Source organism: Stegostoma tigrinum, chromosome 7, assembly GCF_030684315.1.
Source record: "Stegostoma tigrinum isolate sSteTig4 chromosome 7, sSteTig4.hap1, whole genome shotgun sequence".
In the NCBI taxonomy this organism is placed as follows: Eukaryota; Metazoa; Chordata; class Chondrichthyes; order Orectolobiformes; family Stegostomatidae; genus Stegostoma; species Stegostoma tigrinum.
The window spans coordinates 44,353,133-44,379,096 of NC_081360.1; the positions used below are offsets into that span (position 1 = coordinate 44,353,133).

The 25,964-nt window shown below is 39.8% G+C and overlaps 1 protein-coding gene across 1 annotated transcript in view; it reads left to right on the top strand.

Moving 5' to 3' along the window:
• Positions 1-25,964, top strand: part of ttn.2 (titin, tandem duplicate 2) — a 339,406-nt gene that overhangs the window by 254,288 nt on the left and 59,154 nt on the right. Inside the window, exons 193-226 of the mRNA XM_059647196.1 lie at positions 10-384; positions 4,435-4,737; positions 4,940-5,239; positions 5,345-5,641; positions 5,735-6,019; positions 6,121-6,414; positions 6,500-6,799; positions 6,931-7,239; positions 7,367-7,557; positions 7,662-8,091; positions 8,984-9,292; positions 9,381-9,529; positions 10,355-10,387; positions 10,501-10,630; positions 10,723-11,022; positions 11,126-11,443; positions 11,543-11,839; positions 11,966-12,265; positions 12,632-12,946; positions 13,284-13,432; positions 15,800-15,950; positions 16,041-16,322; positions 16,414-16,716; positions 16,821-17,123; positions 17,200-17,481; positions 17,572-17,871; positions 18,169-18,471; positions 18,574-18,882; positions 19,373-19,654; positions 19,766-20,065; positions 20,169-20,462; positions 20,563-23,529; positions 23,635-23,955; positions 24,072-24,356. Coding sequence (XP_059503179.1) covers positions 10-384; positions 4,435-4,737; positions 4,940-5,239; positions 5,345-5,641; positions 5,735-6,019; positions 6,121-6,414; positions 6,500-6,799; positions 6,931-7,239; positions 7,367-7,557; positions 7,662-8,091; positions 8,984-9,292; positions 9,381-9,529; positions 10,355-10,387; positions 10,501-10,630; positions 10,723-11,022; positions 11,126-11,443; positions 11,543-11,839; positions 11,966-12,265; positions 12,632-12,946; positions 13,284-13,432; positions 15,800-15,950; positions 16,041-16,322; positions 16,414-16,716; positions 16,821-17,123; positions 17,200-17,481; positions 17,572-17,871; positions 18,169-18,471; positions 18,574-18,882; positions 19,373-19,654; positions 19,766-20,065; positions 20,169-20,462; positions 20,563-23,529; positions 23,635-23,955; positions 24,072-24,356 — 12,066 coding nt within the window. The remainder of the gene's footprint in view (positions 1-9; positions 385-4,434; positions 4,738-4,939; positions 5,240-5,344; positions 5,642-5,734; positions 6,020-6,120; positions 6,415-6,499; positions 6,800-6,930; positions 7,240-7,366; positions 7,558-7,661; positions 8,092-8,983; positions 9,293-9,380; positions 9,530-10,354; positions 10,388-10,500; positions 10,631-10,722; positions 11,023-11,125; positions 11,444-11,542; positions 11,840-11,965; positions 12,266-12,631; positions 12,947-13,283; positions 13,433-15,799; positions 15,951-16,040; positions 16,323-16,413; positions 16,717-16,820; positions 17,124-17,199; positions 17,482-17,571; positions 17,872-18,168; positions 18,472-18,573; positions 18,883-19,372; positions 19,655-19,765; positions 20,066-20,168; positions 20,463-20,562; positions 23,530-23,634; positions 23,956-24,071; positions 24,357-25,964) is intronic.

A 25,964-nucleotide genomic window follows, 5' to 3' on the forward strand; every position in this document is an offset into this window, starting at 1 on the left:
CCTCTACAGATCCACCAAAGGTCTTCCTTGTTGGAAACCTTCAGTTTGGATTAGATGTCAGAAGAGGCGATGAAATTAGTCTTCTGGCCCATATTTCTGGATCTCCTTATCCAACTGTGACATGGCTTCGAAACGATGAAGTAATTAGACCTGAAGAAATCAAAAAGAGAGTAGAAAAACTAATACCAGTGAGGAAGAAGGAAGCTGTAGTTGAAGAACCATTTTCTCTCAGCTTACCAGAACGTTTAACTGTTGATAATAGCAGAAAAGGAGAGTCCCAAATAATGGTTCGTGATTCCATCAGAAAAGACCATGGAAAATTTACTATCAAAGTAGAAAACGATCACGGTGTTGCCCATGCCAGTTGCGATGTTAATGTCCTAGGTATGATGTAATCCAAATTTTTCATAAATCTTACATTATTATTTTGTAAACATTCAAGTAAGGAGCAGCGGTATCTTGAACTCGGTGTACCATTTAATAAGATCATTGCTGATCTGCTTGTTTTTCCAAATTCCACATTCCCATCCAACCCCAATAACCTTTGATTCCACTGCCTAACAAAAACCTATCTATCTTTACCTTAACAATATTTAATGACCCCTCTTCACCTGCCTTCTGAGGTGGAATCCCAAGGTCAAACAGCCTTTTCAGAGAAAAGTATTCTCCACATCGATGTGCTAAAAGAGAAGCCACTCATTTTTAAACAGTGCCTCGAGTTCTACTGAGCCAAAGAGAAAATAGGATTTCTGCGTTCTCCTTGTAAAGGCCATTCAGATTCTTATATTCTTTCATCAACTTACCCCTCACTCTTCTAAACTCCACTGCAAAAAGGCCAGTCTGTCCAACTTCTTCTTGTAGACAGCCTCATCATTCCAGGAATCAATTTCATAAACCTCCTATGAACAACTTCCAATGCATTTAAATCGAACTTTAAACAAGGGGACAGAAACAACACCCATTAATCTAGATGTGCTCTCTTTATTGTCCTGTATAACTAAGCATAACATTTCCACTGTTATGTTCAATTGCTTTCATAAAAAAAAGATGGCAAACTATTAGCCTGCTCAATTACTTGTCTGTATTTGAATACTAATTATTTCTGACTCATGCAGCAGAACCTGCTGAACCTCAAAATTCTGCAGTCATCTGTTTAGGGAAAACTCTGCTTTTAAATTCTTCCTGGTAAAATAAACAACTACACTTTTTACCATATTACGCTCCATCTGTAGGCTTTTGCTGATTCATTCACCCTATTTATATCAGTGTGCGACCTTCTTATGATAACACATTGTGTAGCGAGAGGAACACAGCAGACCAGGCAGCATCAGAGGAGCAGGAAAGCTGACGTGTGGGTCGGGACTCTTCCTCCAGCTCCACACTGTGTTATCTCTGACTCCAGCATCGGCAGTTCTTACTATCTCTGAGTGAGTTACAACCTTCTTATGTCCTTCTTTTCCTACCTATCTTTGTATCATCTACAAATTTAGCTACCATGCCTTCACTCATCTCTTTTGAGCAATTAGACCAGAAGAAATTTAGGAACAGAGTTAAACCGTTTGGGCAATTGAGTCTGCTCTGCCATTCTAACATGGCTGATATGTTTCTCAACCTGCCTTCTCCCCATTATCTTTGATCCCCTTACTAATCGAGAAGCTATCAATCTTTGCCTTGAAGACAATAGTTTTGCCTCCATAGCCCTCTGCTGCAATGAGTTCCACAGATTCAACACCCTCTGGCTGAAGAAATTCCTCCTCCTCTTGATTCTAAAGGGTCTGCCATTCGCCCTGACGCTGTGCCTTTAGATCCTAGTCTCTCCTGCTAGTAAAAACATCATCTCCACATCCAATCTACCCCATGCTGTCAGTATTCTGTCAGTTTCAATGAGATCCCTTTCATCCTCATAAACTCCATTGAGTTTGGACCCAGAGTCTCAACTGGTCTTCATATGACAAGCCCTTCATTCCCAGGATCATTCTTGTAAACCTTCCCTAGACCCAATGCCAGCACACCCTTTCTTCAGTACAGGGCCCAAAACTGTTCACAATGTGCCAAATATGGTCTGACCATAATTGTATACAGCCTCAGTAATACATTCCTCCTTTTGTCTTCTAGCCCTCTCAAAATGAGAACAAACATTGCTTTTGCCATCCGAACTGCTAACTGAATCTGCATGTTAGCCATCAGAGAATCCTGAACTAGGACTCCTAAATCACTTTGTGATTGAGATTTCTGAAGTCTTTCCCCATTTAGGAAATAGTCTACATCTCTATTCTTCCTGACAAAGTGCATAATCTCATACTTTCTCACATTGTACTCCATCTGCCACCTCTTTGTCCACTGTCCTAGGCTGTCTGCGTCTTTCTACAGCATTCCTGCTTCCTCAACGCTACCTGTCTCTCCACCTATCTTTATGTTGTCTGCAAAACTTAGGAACAATGTCCTCAATTTCTCCAGATCTTTAATGTAGAACATGAATAGTTGTTTTTCGAAATCTGAACCCTGCAGAACTCTACTACTCGCCAGGTGCCATTCTTAAAAATACCTCTTTATCCCGACCCTGTGCCTTCTGCCAGTCAATCCTCTATTTATCCAAGTATCTTGCCCCTAGTACCATGGGATCTTGTCTTATTTAGCAGCCACCTGTGTGGCTTGTTGCCAAAAGCTTTCTGGAAATCCAAATTGGTCATGTCCATTCAGTTTCCTTTGTTTAACTTGCTTGTTACCACCTCAAATAATTTTAACAGATTTGTCAGGCATGACCCCTCCTTAATGAAGCCATGCCAACTCAGCCCTGTTGTACCATGCACTTCTAAGTATTCCTCAATCTATCCTTAATAATGGACTCTAAAATCATACCAACCAAGGTCAGCCAACCAGTATATAATTTCCTGGATAATAAAATGTGAGGCTGGATGAACACAGCAGGCCCAGCAGCATCCCAGGAGCACAAAAGCTGACGTTTTGGGCCTAGACGCTCCATCAGAGGACCCTCTGATGAAGGGTCTAGGCCCGAAACGTCAGCTTTTGTGCTCCTGGGATGCTGCTGGGCCTGCTGTGTGCATCCAGCCTCACATTTTATTATCTTGGATTCTCCAGCATCTGCAGTTCCCATTATCACAGTATATAATTTCCTGTCTTCTGCCTCCTTCACTTCTTAAACAGGGATGTTACATTAGTCAGTTTCCAGTCCTCCAGGGCCGTCCCTGACTCCAGTGATTCCTAAAAGATTTTTCCCGAAAGAAGACCTTCAGCTTCACTAGAATTTGCTACTTAGTAATGGCAACTACACTCACCTCTGCCTTCTGTCTCTCCTGAAGTTCTGGTATGCTGCTGGTGTCTTCCACCATGAAAACTGATGCTAGGTACCTGTTCAGTTCCACTACCATTTCTTTATTCCCTGTTACTACTTCTCCAGCCTCATTTTGCAGCTGTCCAATGTTCATCCTTGCCTCACTTTTACCTTTCATATATCTTAAAAATCTTCTGCAATCTGCATTTGTGTTACTGGCTAGCTTGCCCTAATATTTCATTTTCTCCAGCCCTCACCCTTTATTGTTTTATATGCTGCCCTCTGCTGGTTTTAAAGGCTTTCCAATCCTCTGGCTTCTCTCCAATCTTCACTATATTGTAGTATGCCGTCCCTAACATAAATTAATAAAAATTAAAAATCTATCGCCCCAGGACAGAACAATTCTGCCAAGACCCATTTGCACACGCTCTCAGTTTTTTGCCATCATGCTAGTACATTATCCCCTATACTATGTGCTTTCACTTTAAGCAATAATCTTTGATGAGGTACCTTGTCAAAATGCATTCCAGAAAAGCACAGAAGGCAGCAAGTTCCCCATTATCCACAGAACATGTTACTCCTTTGGAGAACTCCAATAGATTGTTAACTGGGATTTCCCTTTCATGGAACCAACCTGGCTCTTCTTAATTACAGTGTTTTTTTGAAGAGCTATGCCATTGCCTCCTTAATGATAAATTCTGGCATCTTTTATTTTATTAATTCAAAGGACATGGACGTCATTGGCCAGGCTAGCGTTTATTGCCCATCCCTAAGTTGCCCAGAGGGCAGTTGAGAATCACCATGACAGAATTCAAACTATCTCGCCATTAGTTGTAATTTGATATGCACTTGCCAAAATGCAAATAAAGATAACAAAGTGTGAAGCTGGATGAACACAGCAGGCCAAGCAGCATCTCAGGAGCACAAAAGCTGACATTTCGGGCCTAGACCCTTCATCAGAGAGGTCTAGGCCCGAAATGTCAGCTTTTGTGCTCCTGAGATGCTGCTTGGCCTGCTGTGTTCATCCAGCTCCACACTTTGTTATCTTAGATTCTCCAGCATCTGCAGTTCCCATTATCTCTGCAAATATATACTGTTGTCGCTATAAGCATAATTTATGAATTTTGTATGTGGCATTCTAGACACACCTGGTCCACCGGTCAACTTCATATTTGAGGAAGCCAGAAAAAATTCTGTCATGTGCATATGGGAACCTCCTTTGGATGATGGCGGTAGTGAGATTCTTAATTATACCTTGGAGAAAAAGGATAATTCCAAAGCTGAACTCAGCTGGATTTCCATTACATCAACTCTTAGACATTGCAAATATCATGTGACAAAACTTATTGAAGGAAAAGATTACATTTTCCGTGTGGCAGCAGAAAATAAATTTGGTCCTGGTCCATTTTGTGTCTCAAAGCCATATGCTGCCAAAGATCCATTTGGTAAGTTATAAATTTTCTTTCCCAAATTCATCATTGTATAGATCACAATGCTTGAAGTTATTTTAATACTTGACACAATCATCATTGAAGAAAATTACTTTGTTGATACAGTTTACTTTTCAACTTTTATACCAATAATACTCGATATCAACCTGTTGAGAAATGTATAGCAATTTATTCATCCTTGTCATTTCTAATTCAGATCCTCCTGATGCCCCTGATAAACCTGAAGTGGTGGATGTTTCTAGAAATAGCATGGTTGTTACATGGAAAGAGCCAAAAGATAACGGTAGTCCTATTTTAGGCTACTGGGTTGAAAAGAGAGAAATTAACAGTACGCATTGGACCCGCGTCAATAAAAACTTGTTAAATGCTCTTGAAATAAAAGCTGAAGGCCTCATGGAAGGATTAACATATATATTCAGAGTCTGTGCTGAAAATGCAGCTGGCCCTGGAAAGTTCAGTCCACCTTCAGATCCCAAGAAGGCACGGGACCCAATTTGTAAGTACTGGCTTAACAATGGCTGACAAACTAAAACGCAGAACAATCTTTTCATGCACGCCTTGTTTGTTTCACAATTAATATTGCATTCCTTTTGATTTTAAGTGCCACCTGGGCCACCAATACCTAGCGTCCTGGACACAACTGCAACATCAATAGAAGTAATCTGGGACCCTCCTGTGTATGATGGTGGTGGTGAAATCAATGGTTATCATGTTGACAAGCAACTTGTCGGATCAAAGGAATGGTCACGCTGCACAGATAGAATTGTTAAAGATCGCAAGTTCACAGTCTTTGGGGTTAGAGAAGATGCAGATTATATCATTCGTGTGACAGCAGTCAATAATGCTGGGGAAGGAGCTCCTGGTCTGACTAGTGCCGTAACTGTCATGGATCCAAGAGGTAATGAAGACTGTGCACAAAGCTTGTGATTTGTTTGTATTTTTGAATTTTGTCTCTGTTTTTATATAAAACACATCTTCTTTTTGCTTTTAGAGCCTCCAACGGTGGAGTTTCATGAAAGTGTGAAAGGAGGTGTTCTAAAACTAGCTGGAGAAGTACTCAGACTTCCTGCCATAGTAACAGGTCGACCACCTCCAGAAATTAAATGGAGCAAGGAAGAAGGCAAACTTGATGAAAGCCGGGTTGTTATTGAAACAGTTGGCACCAACACAGAATTAATCATAAAATCTGCACAAAGAAGCGATTTTGGCAGATACCTGGTCACTGGTACAAACAGCAGTGGCAGCAAAACTGCATGGGCTCGAGTGGACATCGTAGGTAAGACCTATAAATTAATGAAACAAGCTTAAAGTAGGTTCGTATTCTACATCGATAGCTTGGTTGTATCTAAATCGTGTATCACATCTCTCTTCTTCCAGATGTGCCTGGACCTATACTGGATCTAAAACCTGTAGTTGTTACAAGAAAGATGATATTACTTAACTGGTCTGAACCTATAGATGATGGTGGTAGTGACATTATTGGCTACGTTATTGAGAGAAAGGATGCAAAAATGCATTCCTGGAGACAACCAATGGAGACTGAAAAATCTAAGTGTGATATTGTTGGTCTTCTTGAAGGTCAGGAATATATGTTCCGTATTTGTGCTAAAAACAAGTACGGCTGTGGTCCTGCTACTACGCTTGGACCTATAGCTGCAGTTGATCCCTTAGGTAAGATATGAGGTGAACAGAAGAACTAAATAATTTCTGTGCATGTGTGTCACTTGTTTGAATTAAAAATGCATTTTCATTATAGGCCCACCAACGTCGCCTGAGAAATTTACATACACAGAAAGGACAAAGTCAACAGTCACACTTACTTGGAAACCTCCACGAAGTGATGGTGGTCGCCCTGTTTTGGGATACTTTGTTGAAAAGAAGAAACATGACCAGCCTAAGTTTGAGAGAGCTAACCAAGTGATCTGTCCAGATACAAGTTTTGTGGTTGAGGACCTAGAAGACCTAAACATGTATGATTTCCGTGTCAGAGCTGTCAATGAAATTGGAGAAAGTGAGCCGTCAATTACTCTCAATGTAATAGTGCAAGATGATGAAGGTACATGCACTTGTTTAGTGGTTTTGGCTTGTTCTCCTGTGTCTTTGTGTTAAAAATATAAGTTTTTCTTCCAAACTTTCATAAATTTGCAACATCTTTATTCTTGTTTGAATTGCTTTTTGTTCCAACAGTGCCTCCAATTGTAAGACTACGGCTGAAAGTTAAGAAAAGTGTTATTGCTGTGAAAGCTGGTGAGCCAATTGACATTCCAGCTGAGGTGGAAGGCCTTCCTTTCCCCAAAATTGAATGGAGTAAAGGTGAAACAGTCATAGAAAAACCAACTGACCGACAGAAGATAGAATCTAAAGTCACTTCAAGAACAACTGGAGATACTAAGTTCAGTATTCCTGTAGCTGTTCGTCAGGATACAAATACTTACACTGTTACTGCTTCAAACCGCCTTGGAATAGCATCCCAATCTGTGGACGTTAATGTGCTAGGTGAGAAAGTGAAAGAAATGCAACAAAGAATTTGAGAAAATATTATGAAGCTTGTACAAGAATCTCTGAAAAAGTGACTCTGTCAATTTAAATATTGATTGATGTTGAACTTTATTTTTAACTCTAGATAAGCCTTCACCACCAAGAAATGTTAAAGTTTCTGATATCAAAGCAGAATCCTGCTATCTAAGCTGGGATGCTCCTGAGGACAATGGCGGCAGTGAAATAACTAACTATATTGTTGATAAGCGTGATGCAAGCAAGAAGAAATCCGAATGGGAGGAGATCACAAATTATATTATTGAAAGACGATATGGCGTAATGCTTCTTTTTCACACTATTTCAATAAGTCAATGTTTTCACAATCTGTCTAAATGCATTTAGTAGATGAGATTTGTGTAACCAAGTTTTCTTCTGCTTAGGTATGGAAACTGACGACTGATGGACAATATCAGTTTAGAATTAGAGCAGAAAACAAGTATGGAATTAGTGATGGCTGTATGTCGGATAAAGTGACAATCAAAGATCCATTTGGCCTCCCAGGACCACCAAGTAAACCAAAAGTGTCTGATATTACAAGGTCATCGATGCTTGTATCTTGGGAGCCACCTCTGGACAATGGTGGTTCCCCAATCACAGGCTATTATATTGAAAAGAGAGAGGTTGGTGGTGTGTACTGGTCACGTGTCAACAGAGCTCCTGTGACAAAGCCAGCTGTAAGGGGCCACAACTTCAATGTTCTTCGCTTGCTGGAAGGTGTTGAGTATCAGTTCAGAGTCATGGCTATAAATGCAGCTGGAGTTGGACCACCTAGTGAACCTTCTGACCCTGCTTTGGCAAGTGATCCTAAATGTAAGTTTAATTTCCCTAAGGTTTTGGAGTAGATTTGAAGCTTGGGTTGTGGGTGTTGAGGTTGGTTGGCTCGCTGAGCTGGTTTGTTGTTCCACAGATGTTTTGTTACCACACTTGGTAACATCCTCAGTGCAGCCCCTGATGAAGCATTGGTGTGTTTTCCCGTCTGATTTTTAAACTCTGGGGTCCCTTGCGATGGATTGCCTCATTTCTAGGTTTCCTCCATAGTGGAATGTATATGGGGTCGAGTTCAATGGCTACAAAAAGACACGACCAATACTCACTCATCCCAATCCACATGGACAAGGAGAACCACAGCTTCGACTGGTACAACACCAAGATCCTGGGACAGGCTAGGCAGAGACAGGCACGAGAATTCCTGGAAGCATGGCACTCCATGAAGCAGGCTATTAATAAATACATTGAACTCGACCCCATATACATTCCACTACGCAAGAAACCCAGAAGTGAGGCAATCCATCTCAACGGACCCCAGAGTTTAAAAACTAGGCGGGAAAACACACCGACGCTTCATCAGAGGCTGCACTGAGGATGTTACCAAGCACGGCAACGAAACGTCTGTGGAACAAGAAACCAGCTCAGTGAGCCAACCAACCTCAACAAGTTTAATTTCTGGATATATACCTTCTTCATCTCAGTTAAAGAAATAGTATTGATTAAAATGCTTACTAAAATAAATCTCCAAAAATAATCTACATACATTGATAAATATGATAATATTTGAACTAATTTTAGCGAGATAAAGGTTGCAGAATTGTAAAATATTTTTGATGTTTCATTTTTCTGCTAACACCAAAGAAATGGCAAAAAAGGAAATATACTGTAGAAAATATGGTAGATTAACATAAATATGACTGTTTTTTCCCTGAAGATCCACCAAGTGCTCCATCTTGTCCTGAAGTCACTGACAAAACTAAGGATACAATATCACTTAAGTGGAAACGCCCAGAGAAAGATGGTCATAGCCCAATTCAAGGCTATATTGTTGAGATGCAAGAGGAGGGTTCACCTGATTGGACAAGAGCATCAGATCCAGATAAACTGCTTCCTGACTGTGAATACGTGGTGCCCAACTTACAGGCACTCAGAAAGTACAAGTTCCGTGTTAAAGCTGTTAATGCTGCAGGAGAATCTGAGCCAAGTTTACCAACTTCAGAAATAATTATGAAGGAAATTCTAGGTATGTGCCTCTTAAGTTTAGAATTAAAGAATGTTGGAACCCTATTTTGGAAAGTTAAAGCTAACATATTTTTGATCATAATTTGCAGAGGAACCAGCTATAACATTGGACGTTGGTGCACAAGATCTCCTCAATTGCCTTGCCGGTACATCTTTGAGAATTCCAGCAGTTGTCACAGGCCGACCCACTCCAAAGATTAGTTGGGAATTTGAAGGACAAGCTAAGACAGTGCTGAAGGTATGAAATATTTTAATCGCATGTAGCTGTGCATTGTCAGCTGCAAGGCAGAAATCCCTGATGCTATCCAAATTCAAGATATCTGTAGCTTCATGAAAAGGTCAAAGGTCGGGCATTCTGTGGTATTAACTCATCACCTGATTTCCCAAAGCCTAACCTCCATCTACGGGGCATAAGTCAAGAATGTGCTGGATTAGTCTCCAATTGCTCAGCTGAGTGCAGCTCTAAGAACACTCAAAAAAATTTCAGCCTCACCCACCCCATCCACCACTTTCAACATTGATTTTCCCAATGCACAGTGGTAACTGTGTGGTACCATTGTTACCATCTATAATATGTACTGCATCAATTCACCAAGGCTCCTTCAACAGCATCTCTGAAACCCATGATGCAAGCCATCTAGAATGACCAGGACAATATATACATAGTGACACTTCCATCTGCAAGTTCCCTTCCAGGAAGCACACTACCCTGATTTGGAGCTGTATGCCCATGCCTTCACTGTCACTGGTCAAAATCATTAGACTGCCTCCCTAACATTACTATGGATGTACCGACAACAAATGGACAGCAGCAGTCCAAGTGGGGGGTTCACTATCACTTTCTCCAGGACAATTAGGATGTCTAATAAATGCTGGCCTAGCCAGTGATGTCCATATCTTATGAAGTGATTTTTTAAAAGTTAGCTTAGACCAGAATTAGATCAAAATAAAATGGAACCAATTTACAAGCATGAAACAAATCATCATCAATTATCATAGTCTTTCCTTAAAATAAAGGATTTAGCAGATGTTATAACATTTTATATTTTAATGTTTTGTTTAGGATGAAGTACATAAACTCCCAACTGATGCACAGGTAATAATGTGGACCATAATTCTTTTGAAGTATTGCATTTGAAAGTTTGGAAAGTTAAAGTTGAATTTATATTTTATTTGCTGTTTATTAAATTATCTTTTTCTCTTTTGCAGGTTGAAGGTACTGAAGCTAAGACGGCTGTGTTTATTCCAGCATGTAATAGAAGCCACTCTGGTCGCTACAGCATTACTGCAAAGAACAAAGCTGGGCAAAAGACAGCACATGTCAGAGTAAATGTTCTTGGTATGTCACTCTTTTATTAGAATGTATTTGAAAAAGATTCTTTAGAATGGTTTAATGTGATTATTTAAATTTGTTACCATCATGTTTTACAGATATGCCAGGACCACCAAGGGATCTCAGAGTAAGTGACATTACAAGAGGCACTTGCAGGCTTTCATGGAAACCCCCAGACAATGATGGTGGAGATAGAATTAAGAGTTACGTTGTGGAGAAAAAGACTGTGGAAGGAAAGGCATGGGTCAAAGCTAATGCTGCCTGTGCAGGCACATCATTTCTTGTGCCTGATCTTATTGAAGGGCAGGAGTACTTCTTCCGTGTTCGCGCAGAAAACCGATTTGGTATTGGTGCACCAGTAGAAACGATCCAGAGGACCAAGGCTCGAGATCCGATCCGTAAGTTAATCATTGAAAAACATATACTCGTCCTATTCAGAGGCAGTATGATTCATTTCAGTGATTATATTTTTCATTTAAAAATGACTTTCTGACATTTCAGACCCCCCTGAGCCTCCAACGAAACTAAGAGTTGGGTTAGTGACTAAGAATTCCGTTTCGCTTACTTGGAAGCCACCAAAGTCGGATGGAGGGGCTCCAGTCACACACTACATTATTGAAAGCCTTTACTTGGATCCTACGGGAGAAAGGAAGGAAGGCTGGAAGCAGTGCAATAGACGAGATGTGGAAGAAACCAAGTTTACTGTAGAAGATCTCATTGAGGGTGGGCAATATGAATTCCGTGTGAAAGCTGTTAATGAAGCTGGTGCCAGTAAACCATGTAATTCTGTTGGACCCATTGACGTGAAAGATCAAACCTGTAAGTCCCAACAGAAACTGTATCATAACTCACCAATTTAACAATTGAAAATATTAAATCAAAACCGAACTAAAATATCCTTAATATTCCCTTTTGTAGGTCCACCTGAAATTGATCTTAAGGAATTCTTAGAGGCAGAACAAAATACAGACATCAGCATTGTCGCCAAAGTCAAGGGCACACCATTCCCAACGTTGACATGGTACAAAGCACCTGTCCAAAAGCCAGAGGACAAATCTAAAGTAGAATATGATCAACATGTCAACAAAATTGTGTCGGAGGATGGTTGCACTCTGTTAATTCGTCAGTCCCTCCGAAAGGACACTGGGCTTTACACACTCACTGCAACAAACAATTTTGGAACTGCTTCTAAGGAAATGAGACTCAACGTTCTAGGTAATCTTTTTGTATAATTTGACTCTCTTGATTTCTAATTTTGACAATCCAATGACGTGCATTCCTTTCATTTGCTATACTGAATGTAATTGAAATATCCATATTTTGACTTATTTTAATACTTAGGTCGTCCTGGTCCTCCAGTTGGTCCTATTAAGTTTGAAGGAATAAGTGCCGAAAAGATGACTTTATCATGGCTACCTCCTAAAGATGATGGTGGCTCCAAGATCACCAACTATGTCGTTGAAAAGAGAGAAGCAAGTAGAAGGACCTGGATTCAGGTTGCCAATGATGTCAAAGAGTGCACCTGCACGGTACCCAAGTTATTGGAGGGACATGAATATGTATTCCGCATCATGGCTCAGAACAAATACGGTGTCGGTGAACCTCTCGACAGTGAACCAGAAACAGCAAGAAACCTGTTCAGTATGTACTAAAATAAATTTCCTGCACTCATTGTATATTTTGATATTCCTGATTAACAAATGCATCCATACAGTTCAAATCTACATATTGAATAATAGCCAGCAAAATTGTTTCTTTTGAGTGCCAAGTTCTTATTTCATCATACAAGACTGGTTATGGATTAACAAAATTACTGAAATTAAAACTTATACCAGTTATTGTACAAGCTTTCTAATCCACTAATTCATTATTAAAATTATTAAAATTTTGTTCTCGAGTTTATAAATATTACATTTTTCACTTCCGTTTTCAAAACTATTGTCAGAATATATTGATTATTGTAGATTTAGAAAATAATGATGAAACCTATGTGATTTTTTTTTAAAGCTGTACCTGGAGCTTGTGACAAACCAACTATAAGTAGTGTGACCCACGATTCAATGGTAGTCAATTGGGAAGAACCAGAATATGATGGTGGCTCTCCTGTAACTGGCTATTGGTTAGAACGTAAAGAGACCACTGGGAAGAGATGGAACAGAGTAAATCGGGATCCAATTAGGATCATGCCTCTTGGAGTTTCCTACAAAGTAACTGGCCTTATTGAAGGCTCAGATTATCAATTCCGTGTGTACGCTATCAATGCAGCAGGTGTTGGACCTCCCAGCCCACCTTCTGACCCAGTGACAGCAAGAGATCCCATAGGTAGGTATTCATTTCTAGTTTGAAGGTTTTCAAACTTTTATATATGGGAGATATCTGTAAATCCTGACAGCTGGTGCAGTCCTTTTCACATTCTCGATTACCAACTGTTCTGACTTTTGATAATATTAGCTAAATAATGCAGTGCAGAATTGCAAGCAAATTTTCAGTTGCGTCAGGTATCAAAAACAAAATGCAAGCAAGTCAACCGACAAAAATCTAATGACTGACTTCTCTCATGAACCCCAAGATTGCAGTTTTAAAACCCATGTTTTACGATGCAGCCAGTTTGACAGCCTGTTTCTAATAGCTTGGTCTAAATGTTATTATTTTATTACAGCCCCCCCTGGACCTCCATTCCCTAAGGTGACAGATTGGACAAGGTCAACTGTAGATCTTGAATGGGCTCCACCAAAGAAAGATGGTGGATCCAGGATTACTGGTTATTTTGTTGAATTTAAAGAGGAAGGAAAGGAAGAATGGGAGAAGGTAAATTTATCAAAAATGGTTTGATATGTTTGATATATTGAAGCTGATTTCCTGGTTCCTATTCTCTGCCCTTGTTTGTTGTAGAATTGCAAGAGAAAAATTGAAAAACAACCTACCAGTTCTGGCCTTAAGAGTACCAAACTTTGATGCACTAAGTCATTAAATGGCTCTGTAACATTTTATTGAAGTTCCTTGCTTTGACGTAAAATGAGGTATAAATAAACAACTGGAATCACTCAGACCACACTCTGACCTGCAATGGCAGAACCCTTTTTAGCCTGCCATCACTTTGTCACCTGATTTTATTACACCCTCCTATATGTTGAGATCCAAACTCAGCACCCACTATGTTGTATGTATACGTTACTTTTAAATGTGTAACATGGTGGGCACCATCTATTGTATGTATTTGATGTTGGCGCTTCATCTTGTAGTTGGTCTGTTTTGGGCTTGCATGCACAAAATCAGTTGGCAGCTGTAGTACGGTCCTCTTCATTGCTTGAAATATGTTTGGTGGTTTCAAGTAAATGCATTCATTGAGTTAATCAATCCCTGGTGTGCGATTGATTATTAGACCATTGCCATTAACTTGACATGGTGAACAGCAGTAGAAAACATGTTGATGAGGCCTATCGTGCTTGAACAGTCATCCAGCAAGCTAATCAACAGGTAGAACACATGGCCAGTAATCTGAAATTATGCAAATTTTATGAGATAATCCTTGATGAATTTGTTCTTTGGAGAGTGTTGTAAACAGCCTGCTGCATAGCAGCCAAATCCCTATTGAGAGGCCTATTGAATTCACTTGAGAAAGGCAAGTGATCAGGGTGTGCCCTCGAATGACAGCAAGTAACAGAAGATTGTCAAAGTGTGCACAAAATCCTCTATATTAAATGAGAGCATAGTAGAACTCCTAGCAAAATTTAACATTTTTAAAAAGCATTCAGAGGTATAGTTTCTAGACAAGCAAGCAAACAAGGATTTGCTTAACTTAACACATCAGGATAATAGCCAAAGAGCTGAAAGATCCCAAAAGATATGGATCAACAGTCCATTTAGAATCAGATTAACTTCCATAGTAATAAACTAGGTACATGTAATTTAGACAGAAGTGTATGGAATCTACTGACTAGCTTGTGAGCAGATGCAGAGAAAGGGTTCATCAATGCGATTTTTCCTACTGAAAGTAGCAAACAGAATTGTTGAGTTGGTGATCGCCTTCACCTCATGGAAAATATCTGGAAAGATTTGATAAACAATTTCAAAGAGTGTAGCATTGAAGAGTTACCTGAAGAGTGGACGTAAGTACGAAATGATTATCTCAGGTGGACAAAGCTGTGTAAATACAAACTCAATAGTTGACACAATCACTAGGAATCCAAACAACCATCAAAGCAGCAAATGGAACAAGTCCAGGCTTCAAAGAAAACAGAAAGGAAAAAGTAGTTGTAGTAGTGGCTGCAGCAGTTTATGGAGGAGAAAGTTTATTAGACCAACAGAAGGCTGAAGATTTAATTGAATTAAAAGAATCCAGAATCCAAAAATATCCTTAAGGGAATAAATCAGAAAATGCCAAGAATATTTGAACGACTTTAAACAGCCTGAACATCAAGATCAGTCTATGGCTAAACAAACTTGACTGCTGTGCATCACGACATACAGATTCTGGATCAGCAATTGCAGTCCATCAAAGAAAAGGTTGACAACAATACACATGATCACTGATGATTATGACAATTGATGACACCTCCAGGCAAAGTCACCATCACTAGATCAGGTCATAGCCTCAAATTATCTGTACTTTATCAATATTCATAGGCCCACTTAACATTGTAAATAGTTCTACCTTCTTTTGGAAGGGAGAGGAATGTTGTACTGTATCTGGCCTTTAAGGACTCCATGTGCAGTTTGTATGCAATGGTGCAACTCTGACTGACAGGTGGTCACTTTGGGCTTGTAAGCTGCACAACCAGAAATTAGTTGGTTGCTGTAATGTCCTCCTCGTATCTTTATTGTTTTAACTATCCCGTGGGATTAAACAATTCCTGATGAGCAGTTGCTTAATAACCCAATATCTTTTAACGTAACAACCACCAGCACTTGCACTTGTCCCTAAATCTGGATCCCCTTCAAGGGTAATCACAGAAAAATTAGGTTATATAATTTGAAATGCATCGCATTTCCATGACAACATTTAGCAATATACATGATACCACAGCAGCTAAGGACTTATGCCACCTTTCTACCAAAGTAGGAATTCCAGGGCAATGTAAAAGGGACAGCAATTTGACTTAGTAGTTTTCTTGCTGCCATCTCTGTTGGTCAGATTTGACAAATGTTTTTGTCTTTTCTGCCGTTTCTTCATAGGTAAAGGACAAAGAAATTCGAGGGACGAAGTTTGTTGTACCAGGACTGCAGGAAGGAGGACTGTATAGATTTAGAGTAAGGGCGGTAAATGCTGCTGGAGTTGGTGAACCAGGAGAGGTGTCTGATGCAATTGAAGTCAAGGATAGGACAGGTAAGAATGTAAAGACCTCTGTTACATTTCTCTTGCGTTATTTTGGGAATAATACTTAACTGACAAAAATGTATTTTTTTTTTATTCTAGTTGTTCCAGACATTAACTTGGATGCCAGTGTGAGAGACAGAATTGTGGTGCATGCTGGTGGTGTCATTCGTATCTTGGCATATGTGTCAGGTAAACCACCTCCAGAGATCACATGGAAGAGAGATGATAAGCCAATACCACCAGAAGCTGCAATTGAAACTACAGCTATCAGTTCTGCTCTTGTCATTAAAAATTGTCAGAGAAAACATCAAGGTGTGTACAATCTCATTGCGAAGAATGCAGGAGGTGAAAGAAGAAAGACAATTGTTGTTGAAGTTTTAGGTAAATATTCTTATTTCTTGGTTTTAGTATTAGTACAATTTATTTTTCTTAAGTATTTGAATAAAATTATTCTTTTGTTTTAATATCATAGATGTTCCTGGGCCAGTCGGCGAACCTTTCCGCTGTGAAAATCTGAGCAGCGATTCGTGCAAATTAACTTGGTTCCTTCCAGACGATGATGGTGGATCCGCTGTTACCAATTATATCATTGAAAAGCGCGAAGCTGAACGTCGAGGCTGGTCCCCTGTTTCATACACAGTTACAAGGCAGAATGCTGTTGTTCAGGACCTAATTCAAGGAAATGTTTATTTCTTTAGAATTGCAGCTGAAAATATCATAGGCATGGGTCCATGGGTGCAGACAGCACAACAAATCACAGTTAAAGAACCAATCTGTAAGTGATCCTTCTGTTTACGTTTTTTTCCAATCTTTAAGTATTAAATAAATCAACAGTAACCACTGAATACATTTTAAAAAATGCATTTTACTGACTTGCAGCTGTCCCTGAACGCCCTGAAGACCTTGAAGTAACAGCAGTCACAAAGCAATCGGTTAGCTTAAAATGGAATCCTCCTAAGTACGATGGTGGATCAGACATTACAATGTACATTCTTGAGGCCCGTCTTATTGGCAAAGAAAAGTTTGTCAAACTTACTAAAGAGAAATTGTTAGATCGGACTTTCAAACATAGCGGGTTAAAGGAAGGTGATACTTACGAGTACCGAGTCAGTGCGGTGAATGAAGTTGGACAAGGCAAACCATCATTCTGCACAAAACCGATAACATGCAAGGATCAACTTGGTAAGCCAGCTTTCAGAATTCTTCTAAGGAAAATCCTGTTTCCTGTACAGAAATAACAATGTATTATTATCTTTAGAACCACCAACACTTGACCTGGATTTCCGCGACAAGTTGGTTTTGCGTGTGGGTGAATCTTTCAACCTGACTGGAAAATATAAAGGGAAACCTAGTCCAAAGGTTTCTTGGCTTAAAGATGATGAGGCACTTGAAGAAACTAATCGCTTCAAGATAAACACTACGCCATCAAAACTGAGTTTGGCAATTATGAAAGGTGTCCGTGGAGACTCGGGTAAATATTGTGTGGTGGTGGAGAACAACACAGGCGTACGTAAGGGCCTCTGTCAAGTGACTGTTGTTGGTAAGTTAGTTATTCACATCCTTTTTCAGTTTAAAGTATTGTTATATTGAAGTAACAAACAGGATTCAGACATTTTGTTCTCTCTTTCAGATCGTCCACAGCCTCCAGTTGGCCCGGTTTTGTTCAATGAAGTTCACAGAGATCACATGCTGATTTCTTGGAAGCCCCCACTTGATGATGGAGGCAGTGTGATCACTAATTACATTGTTGAGAAAAGAGATGCACGCCGAGAACTTTGGATGCCTGTTACTTCTTCAGTTACTAAAACGATGTGCAAGGTTCCGAAACTAATTGAAGGCAAAGAGTATATTATCCGTATCTATGCTGAGAACATGTATGGGATCAGCGATCCCTTGCTTTCAGAAGAAGTGAAAGCCAAAGATCGTTTCAGTAAGTATCGAACTTTAGATTTCTTGCATTAATATATTATGAAAAATACAAACAAAAACTCAGAGTAGCAAATTTAAAATTTAGCTTTTACCCTAGTCATTTTCATCCAAAACAAGATAGAATCTTGATTACATATATTTTACAGTTTGGGGATTAAACATAATGGTACTTAGGAGACTCAGCAAAAGTTAACATTTGTACTGAAATGGTTTGCAATGTATTCAATAGCAAATAAATGTGAGGGGCAAATCCTCATTTTTATGCTTGCTTATTCCATCTTTAATCTTCTCCCTGAAGGGGTTCCTGAAGCACCGGAACAACCAATTATAAAGAACATTACTAAGGATTCTGCAGTGGTGGTTTGGAATAGACCACGTGATGGTGGCAAACCTATCACCAGATATATTGTGGAGAAGAAAGAAACCATGTCCAATCGCTGGACAAGAGCATCCATGGAGCCAATTTATCCAGACACTCAGTTCAAAGTAACTGATCTGCTCGAAGGCTGTGAATATGAATTCCGTGTTTCAGCAGAAAATGAAATAGGAGTTGGTGATCCCAGTCCGCCATCCAAGCCCGTATTTGCAAAAGATCCAATTGGTATATTAAACTTATGCTTATTTATCTTTTTCCTTAAATAACTATTTTTGAGATGTGCTTGTCAGATTTATGACGGTCATATTTTTAACTGTTCTTATCCAGTCAAACCAAGCCCGCCGATTAATCCTGAAGCAGTGGACAAAACCAAATCTACTGTTGACTTAAAATGGCTACCTCCACGCCATGATGGAAGAGGGAAGATAATAGGTTACTTAGTGGAGTTTCAGAAAGTCGATGATGAAGAGTGGAAGAAAGCAAATCAAACACCAGATTCCTGCCCTGACACTCATTTCAAGGTGACAGGTCTTACTGAAGGTGATACATACAAATTCCGGGTAATGGCAGTCAATCAGGCTGGTGCCTCAGATCCAGCTTATGTCCATGATCCAGTGCAAGCAAAAGACAGACTGGGTGAGTGTTTTATAGGAATACAATGCTGATCTTACCACATTGAAGAGCTTTACGATTTTTGGAGGGAAGACGGGAGGCAATGGCCTAGTGTTAATATCACCGGACTGTCAATCCAGAGACTCAGATAATATTCTGGACATCCAGTTCAAATTCCACCATGGCAGGTGGTTGAATTTGAATTCAATAAAATGTCTAGAACTAAGAACTAACAATGACCATGAATCCATTGTCGATTGTCAGAAAAAATCCACCTGGTTCACTAGTGCCCTTTTGGAAGGAAATTACCATCCTTACCTGGTCTGTCCTACATGTGACTCCAGACCCAGAGCAATGTGGTTGACACTGAACTGCCCTCTGGGCAGTTAGGAGTGGGAAATAAATGCTGCCTGGTCAGCGATGCCCTCATTCTGTGAATGAATAAAGAAGAAAAAAAAATCTTGTTCTGTGTCATTGATTCTATTCAGTCAAAAGCTTTTACTTCCTTTTACAGAGGCGCCTGAGTTGTTTGTGGATGCCAACATGGCTCGAAGTGTAAACTTAAAAGCAGGAACTACTTTGACTCTCAGTGCAACCATAAAGGGCATGCCATTTCCAAAAGTCACATGGAAAAAGAATGACATGGAAGTGCCAATGAAGGCTGATATTGAAGCTACTCCAGTAGGCAGCAAGCTTGAAATCCGCAATACCGTTAGAGGTGATAGTGGTTGCTTTTCACTCACGGCTGAAAATGAAGCTGGAAGCAAGAGTGCTACATGTACAGTTGCAATATTAGGTAATATAGCAGGAGCTGAAAGAAACAATATACGCACTTAACTCAGTTTTAATCTGTGTGCCCTTTTTCCCATTAATTACAACATTTAAAAATATGCCAATTAATTTACAGATAAACCTGGCCCGCCTCGTAACTTGAATATCAGTGAGATTAGAAAAGATTCATGCTATCTGACATGGAAGGAACCAGAAGATAATGGTGGTGCTGTGATCTCAAACTATATAATTGAGAAACGAGATGTTGCAGCTCCTCGGTGGACCCCTGTCTCATCCACAACCAAAAAGCACAGCATTATGGCTAAGTACTTAATGGAAGGGATCCAGTACTTGTTCCGTGTGGCTGCTGAAAATCAGTATGGTAGAAGTAGCTTCGTTGAATCAACTAAACCCACAAAAGCAATTGACCCAATATGTAAGATTTTATTTGCTGAAGTTAATCATTTAAATTTTTCAGACTCAACTTCTGTACCCGTTCAAAACACCTAAATTATTGTGCTCACATCTTATTTTTATAGCTCCTCCTGGCCCACCTAAGAATTTGCACCATGTTGATGTGGATAAGACAGAAGTGACTCTTCTTTGGAATTACCCAGATCGTGATGGAGGCTCTGAAATCACAGGATTTTTAGTTGAGTACCAGGAAGAAGGAGCAAAAGACTGGATTAAATTCAAAACTGTTAGCATTCCAGAATGTGTAGTAACTGGTTTAGAACAAGGGAAGACATACAGGTTCCGAGTCAAAGCTGAAAATGCAGCTGGATATGGTCGCCCAGACACAACAGTGCCTGTCCTATGCCAGGAGAAATTAGGTTAGTTGATTCCGTTGACTTTATTTCCTACTGCTTTCAATCTGAATTTCATTGACATTTTCACGATACTCATTGGTTCATGTATGCTTTTATTTTATAGTACCCCCATCTGTGGATATAGATGTGAAGTTGATTGAAGGTCTTGTTGTGAAAGCTGGCAGCACGGTCGTACTTCCTGCTTTCATGAAGGGTATTCCTCCTCCTTCAGCGAAGTGGGTCTCTGACAACATTGAGCTTAAATCAGAAGGCAATTACAAAATCGTTACTGACAGCCATTCAACAGTCCTTACTATTAAAGATTGTACCAGAAAACATACTGGTGAATATATACTCACTGTTTCCAATCTAGCTGGTAGCAAGACAGTGGGTCTACATTTAACAGTCCTGGATGTTCCTGGCCCTCCACTTGGTCCAATCAATATCCTTGAAGTAACGCCACAGCACATGATTATTTCCTGGCGTCCACCTAAAGATGATGGTGGAAGTCCTGTCATGAATTACATTGTTGAGAAACGGGAATCTAAGAAAGAAACCTGGGGTATTGTCAGCACTGGAAGCACAAACACCCAAGTTAAAATTCCACGTCTTCAGAAAGGATGTGAATACATTATGCGTGTTCGAGCAGAAAACAAAATTGGCATTGGTGAACCGCTAGAGTCTACGCCAACGGTTGCCAAGTACATGTTTGATGTTCCAGGTCCACCTACTAAACCAGCTGTTTCTGATGTCACAGAAAACGCAGTAACAGTTACTTGGGGTATACCGAAATACGATGGTGGTAGCCCGATTATTGGTTATCTTGTGGAACGCAGAGAAACAACTGGTAAATGGATAAGAGTGAATAAGACACCAGTACTGGATCTAAAACTGAGAACTGTTGGACTCTTTGAAGGAAATATATACGAATTCAGAATATTTGCAGAAAATATTGCTGGTCTAAGTAAACCGTCGCCAATCTCCGATCCTGTCTCAGCAAAACGCCCTATAAGACCACCTGGACCACCGATCAATCCTAAACTAAAAGATAAGACGAGAGAAACTGTTGACTTAGTCTGGACCAAGCCTACCAAGGATGGTGGCAGCCCGATTTTAGGATATATTGTGGAATGTCAGAAAGCGAATACAACCACCTGGAATCGAATTAACAAAGATAGCTTAATTGAGCAATGTGCTTTTAGAGTACCTGGTCTTATTGAGGGCAATGAATATCGATTCCGTGTAAGGGCAGCCAATATTGTTGGTGAAGGTGAGCCAAGGGAATTACCAGAATCTGTAGTCTGTAAGGACATTCTTCATCCTCCAGAGCTAGACCTGGATGTCGTTTGTCGTGAGCTGGTCACAGTTCGTGTGGGACAAACTATTAACATAACTGGCCGTGTTAAAGGCAGACCAGATCCAGAAATTACATGGTCGAAGGAAGGAAAGGTACTTGTTCCTGACAAACGTATAATAATGAATAATGATTACCCCGTTATACAGCTGTTGGTTAAAGAGGCAACCAGAGCTGACCACGGAAAATATCATATTGTCGCTAAAAATAGTAGTGGACATGCCCAAGCTGCTGTTATTGTGAATGTACTTGATAGACCCGGCCCTTGTAAGAATATTAAGGTAAGCTATGTCACTAAAGAGTCCTGTATGCTTGCCTTCGAAAATCCAGATGATAATGGAGGCTCTGAAATTACTAACTACATAGCAGAAAACCGTCAGCCCAGCCAAAGAGGATGGTCTGTGATTTCATCTGATTTGGCTAAACGTGTGGTCAAAGTTCCACTTACAACAAATCATGAATACTTCTTCCGTGTGTGTGCCGAAAACAAAGTAGGACTGGGTCCGACGATTGAAACCAAAACACCAATCTTAGCTATTGATCCAGTGGAAAGACCTGGACCACCTGAAAATTTTCATGTTGCTGACATAGGAAAGACATTTGTCCTGCTTAAATGGAGGAGACCCGATTATGATGGTGGTAGCCCTAATCTGTCCTATCACGTTGAAAGAAGGTTAAAAGATTCCGATGAATGGGAAAGAATGCACAAAGGAAGTATTAAAGATACTAGTTTCATGGCAGACCGATGTATTGAGAACCAGACATATCAGTTTAGAGTCCAGACTAAGAATGAAGGTGGTGAAAGTGACTGGGTGAAGACAGATTATGTTATTGTTAAGCAAGAAATGCAGAAACCAGTCTTGGACCTAAAGCTGGATGGAGTACTCACTGTAAGAGCAGGTGAAACCATCAGAATTGAGGCAGCTCTCAGAGGTAAACCTCAACCAGAAGTTGTTTGGGTAAAGGACAAAGATGCAGTTGATCTTAGCAAATCACCTCGAGCTAAGATTGAAACAACTGCTGATGCATCCAAACTCACTATAACTAAAGCTAAGCGTGAAAACAGTGGAAAATATGTAATCACTGCAACAAACCCAGCTGGTAGCTTTACGGCATATGCTACTGTGAATGTTTTGGATGTACCAAGTGAAGTCAGAAATCTGAAGGTCTCTGGCATTGCAAGTGATAGGTGTAGAGTCAGCTGGGACCCACCAGCAGATGATGGTGGCTGTGAAATTCAAAACTATGTTCTCGAGAAGTGTGAAAGTAAGAGAATGGTCTGGTCCACATATTCCTCTTCTATAATTACTGAATATGCAAATGTCACTCGTCTTATTGAAGGAAACGAATATATCTTCAGAGTACGTGCAGAAAACAAAATAGGTACCGGTCCACCAACAGAAACAAAACCAATTGTTGCAAAGACACAGTTTAATAGACCTGGCCCTCCAGATGCACCAGAGATCACTAAAGTTGGAAAGGAAGAGATGACTGTTGTGTGGAATGCGCCAGAAGATGATGGTGGAAAATCGATCACAGGATATATATTAGAAAAGAAAGAGAAACGATCTTTAAGATGGGTACCAGTCACCAAGAGTTCAATCCCAGAGAGACGAATGAAGGTTACAAATCTGATTCCTGATCATGAATACCAGTTCCGTGTCAAAGCTGAAAATGATGTTGGATTAGGAGACCCAAGTCCACCATCAAAACCAGTAATAGCAAAGGAGCCAATGGGTAATATTTTATCACCTTTTTGTGCATTTTTAAAGCATGAATATTTTGGTTTATTGTCACTCCTTAAATTTTGCCTGATTCATGTCCTACTTGTTGTCTGCACAGAACCTCCTGGTCCTCCAGTTGGTCTAAAGGTGATTGATAGTACCAAGACCTCCATTTCCCTTGGCTGGTCGAAGCCAGTGTATGATGGTGGTTCTCCTATCATTGGTTACATTGTTGAAATGAGACCAAAAGGTATCAGCAAATTACCTGAAGAAGGTTGGAAGAGATGTAATGTTGCAGCCCAGCTTGTTCTTACTCAGTTCACCATGACCAACCTCAAAGAGAAAGAAGAATATGAATTTAGGGTTTCTGCACAGAACCAGATTGGCATTGGTCGTCCTGCTGAACTGAAGGAAGCAGTATCACCAAAGGAAGTGTTGGGTAGGCCCTGCATTTTGCTATTTTTCACTTCGTAATATAAATAAACAGTTTGTTTAAATCTAGTATTGTTTCTTTACAGTGTGATTTCTTATCCACAATTGATTTTTACTTCTTAGAACCACCAGAGATTGATTTAGATGCAAGTCTAAGAAAGACTGTAACTGTCAGAGCAGGATGTCCTATCAGGTTGTTTGCCACCATCCGAGGTCGACCTGCACCTAAAGTCACCTGGAGGAGAGTGGGAATAGACAACGTTGTCAGAAAGGGTCAAGTAGACTTACTCGACACAATGGCTTTCCTTGTCATTCCTGATAGTACTCGTGATGATTCTGGCAAATATTCACTCACGCTTGTGAATACAGCAGGCGAAAAGGCAGTGTTTGTCAACGTTAAAGTGTTAGGTGAGTAATATACATTTTTGATGTTTTCTGGTCTGAACTGCGGAGGAATTTCTAAAGTGTGTTCAGGTGAAAATTCCTTAATCAGTATGTTTTCTATTCAGTGTGGAAGGAATGATTGTTGTATCTAGCCTGGGAGAAGAAATTGGGTTATGTGGAATACATCACATTATGGAAACATCTCAAGAATAGCGATCATCGTATGATAAGGTTGAAATATTTATGGAGAAGGACAAAGAGTAATGTAAAATAAAAATACTTAAGAGAGGAAGTTTGACTTCTGTGGATTGAGGAGGTATTTGACTCTGTTAAATTGGAAACAAAACTGGCAGGCAGAACTGCTAAGTGGGGTAATGAGCTGCCTGAACAGAAAAAAAAATGATGCATTCAATGCGTATTCCCACTAGGCATAAAGGGTCAACGGGAAAATCCAAAGTTGTCCAGATGATAAAGGATTTCGAGAATAGAATGAATATAAAAAGGGGGGGCTTTGGTAGATGTCAACTTGAAAATGAAAAGGACGATCAGTCTGATTATGAAAAACATTGTGAAGTGCAAAGGAAAATAGGGTGGGTAAAGAAAACAGTATGAGAATTAATTTGCAACTAACATAAATGGGAATCCAAAGGTCATCAAAGGTATATTAATAAAAGAATTGTCATAGGAATGGTGGGTCCCAATTATAAAAGAAATAGTTAATGGTTAAAAACAGAAGGCTTGGCTGAGGTTGAATAATTTTACAACAAGAAGAGAACTCTTTGGCAAACACATAGTAAGTGAGAAGTTTCTTGGCATACAGGAGCAATCACAATAGCTAAGAAGGAGGTACAAGGAAAGCTGACAATAATAAAAGTGAATGTGTCTCCTGGTAGGGATGAGATGCATCCTAGAATGTAGACTGAAATAGGGCTAGAAGATTTGGAGGTGTTGGCCAGAAGATTTCAATGCTTCTTATTACAGGAGTGATAGCAGAGGATTTGAACCTTATTGAAAAATAACGGGGTAGATCTGTTAAGTTTAGACCAGTCAGATTAATTTCAGTGCTAAGGAATCATTTTGAAACCATAATTTGGGAGAACACGAGCAGCCACTTGGATAATCATGGACAAATAATCCAGCACATTGTTAAGGTCTAATTTAGCAAAGATTTTTGATGACTTAACAGAATGGTAAATTTTACCAGTGCAGTTGATTTTGTTTATATAGAATGTCAAGTCATTTGATAAAGTACCACGTGTTAGGCTCTTAACAAAATAAAGTACTGTTACAAAATTGTGTAAGTAATAGAAAACAGAGAGCCACGGCTAAGAGCTGTCTTTTAAACTAATCAGAAGTATACAGATTTCAAGTTCATCCGAAGGACCTGCTGTTATCACGTGAGTTAGATTTTCAGGCACTGGACACAATTTAAAATTTGTAAATGATCCAAAAGTTGGAAGTGTAGTCAACAGTGAAGAAGATATCATTCGACTTTAGGAGGATGTGTAGACTTTTAGAATGGCAGTACATATGGCAGGTGTAATTAAACAAAGAATGGTGTAGGATAATACATTTTGTTAAAAGTAATGAGGAGGAGAAGTCAAACCCAAATGGTGCAATTTTAAAAATGTT